The sequence below is a fragment of the Phytophthora infestans genome, genomic scaffold, assembly GCF_000142945.1.
Source record: "Phytophthora infestans T30-4 supercont1.51 genomic scaffold, whole genome shotgun sequence".
In the NCBI taxonomy this organism is placed as follows: Eukaryota; Oomycota; class Peronosporomycetes; order Peronosporales; family Peronosporaceae; genus Phytophthora; species Phytophthora infestans.
In genome coordinates, this window is record NW_003303708.1 from 1139766 (window position 1) to 1141536 (window position 1771).

The window sequence follows — 1771 nt, forward strand, 5'->3', positions numbered from 1 at the left end:
ATTTTACTGGTTTCATCACGGTCTCGGGTCGTTCACGACTCTCAAAACAGCGTTGCCGAATAGTTTCCTCGTACTGGTCACGTGCTTGGTTCCATTTGACCAATGCATCATGACTCCAGTCGTTCAACCACGGCGCCTTGACGAACTCGAATACCGGTTGATTTACAGACTTCATCACTGTGTCCCCATCAGCTTCGTACTGATGTGACTTGGTTGCCATGCTTGCGGTCCCTTAGGACTAAAGTATACTTTGTGGTAGTTACCGCTTTGCGTTGCTGAAATGCTGGTGCTTGTTGATTGCAAGTTAAGAAGTGAGCTTCCTTTTGACTAACTCCTGCTCCTGCGTTCTACTCGACTCCTCCTACTCCTATCAGGACCAAAGGCTTCACCCTAGGCACAGCCTTGAGAGTCGAGCACCAGGGTTGCAGTAAGACTGCAACCTCATGTTGATAGACGACGCTGTAGTTTGGGATGGGGTTCTTGATTCAGGATAGCCTCCTTGCCGTTGAGGTACGCCTCCTTGCTTGCCACACACTATAGTAGCCGTAGGAAGAGTAGTAGTCCGGGTAGTATCCATTTCCATTTCCATACCCACAATTGTACGACGAGTAGTAGTCGGGGTAGTAGCCGTTGCCGTTGCCACCACCATATGACGAGTAGTAATCAGGGTAGTAGTCGTTGCCGTGACCGTAGTAGTCGTCGGAGTCGCCTCCATAGCTCTTATAGCTGTGGCTGTAGCCGCTACCATAGCCCTTGTAGTCGTCGCCGCTAACGTATCCGTATCCGTTGTGCTTGTAGTCGTTGTGCTTATAATCATCGTGGCCGTAGCTATCGCGGCCACAGTCATCGTGACCATAGTCATCATGGCCATAGCCCTGGTGGTCGTGCCCGTGACCATAATCGCCTTTGCCGTAGCTGTAGTCCGAAGACTCGGTAGCCTTGGTGTCCTTATAATCGGTAGCCTTGGTGTCCTTATCTTCGAGGCGGCGACGGTAGTAGCGCGAGTGGTCCTTCTTGTCGTGGTGGTGGTGTTTCTTGCGGTCGTGGTCGTGCTTGTGCTGGCTGTGGCCGTAGTCCTTGTAAGACCCGAGTTGACGACGTGGGGGCATTCTATTAGCAGCGTCAGTCGCATGCAGAATAGAAGCAGCGACACACAGGCCCACTATGGCGACAAATTTGGAGTGCATCTTGTTGGGCAGTTGCAAAACTAGTTGATGGAGCTGGAGGTTGGTTGTCGAGTGTCAGGGAGGAAGCGAGATGACAAGTGAGAGAGCGAGGAGGCTAGTCCGATCGAGCTGCGGTCTGGGCGTTGATGTTGCATCAGCCATCGTGGTCACCCCTCGTCGTGGCATTGTTTTTCTTCGCTCGCTGTGATTGATCGAGAAGACGATGAGAGAGAAGCGTTGAGAGAATGAGTCGAGTCAACAATAAGTGATAGACTGCAAACTGTAGTTATGCAGACATCACGGGACTAGGAGAAGTATATTAGACGTATTTTGAGAATGCAGGATCCCGCGAATACTTACCCAATCTAATACTTCGAGGTACTATTATTGCAACAACAAAAACAACAGCGGCCACTTGTATTAGTTTGTCAGCAATTTTTGGACTACTACATCAACTCCACTTCCATTCCTTCAGTGACTTCTACTACTACTACTACTACTACTACTACGACGACGACGTGGCACAACAGCTACTACTACCGCCACTTCCGCTACTACTACTACTACGGGCTACTGGCCACTACTACAGGGCCACTACTACTACT

At 50.3% G+C, this 1771-nt stretch overlaps 1 protein-coding gene across 1 annotated transcript; it reads right to left on the reverse strand.

Annotated features, from left to right (window-relative positions):
• Positions 1 to 485: 485 nt before the first annotated feature.
• Positions 486 to 1444, reverse strand: PITG_16752 (M96 mating-specific protein, putative; the record flags this gene model as incomplete). Its single annotated transcript, XM_002896925.1, has 1 exon — positions 486 to 1444. One exon carries the CDS (start codon positions 1185 to 1187, stop codon positions 486 to 488), a length of 702 nt encoding a protein of 233 aa, XP_002896971.1.
• Between the last annotated feature and the right edge of the window lie 327 nt (positions 1445 to 1771).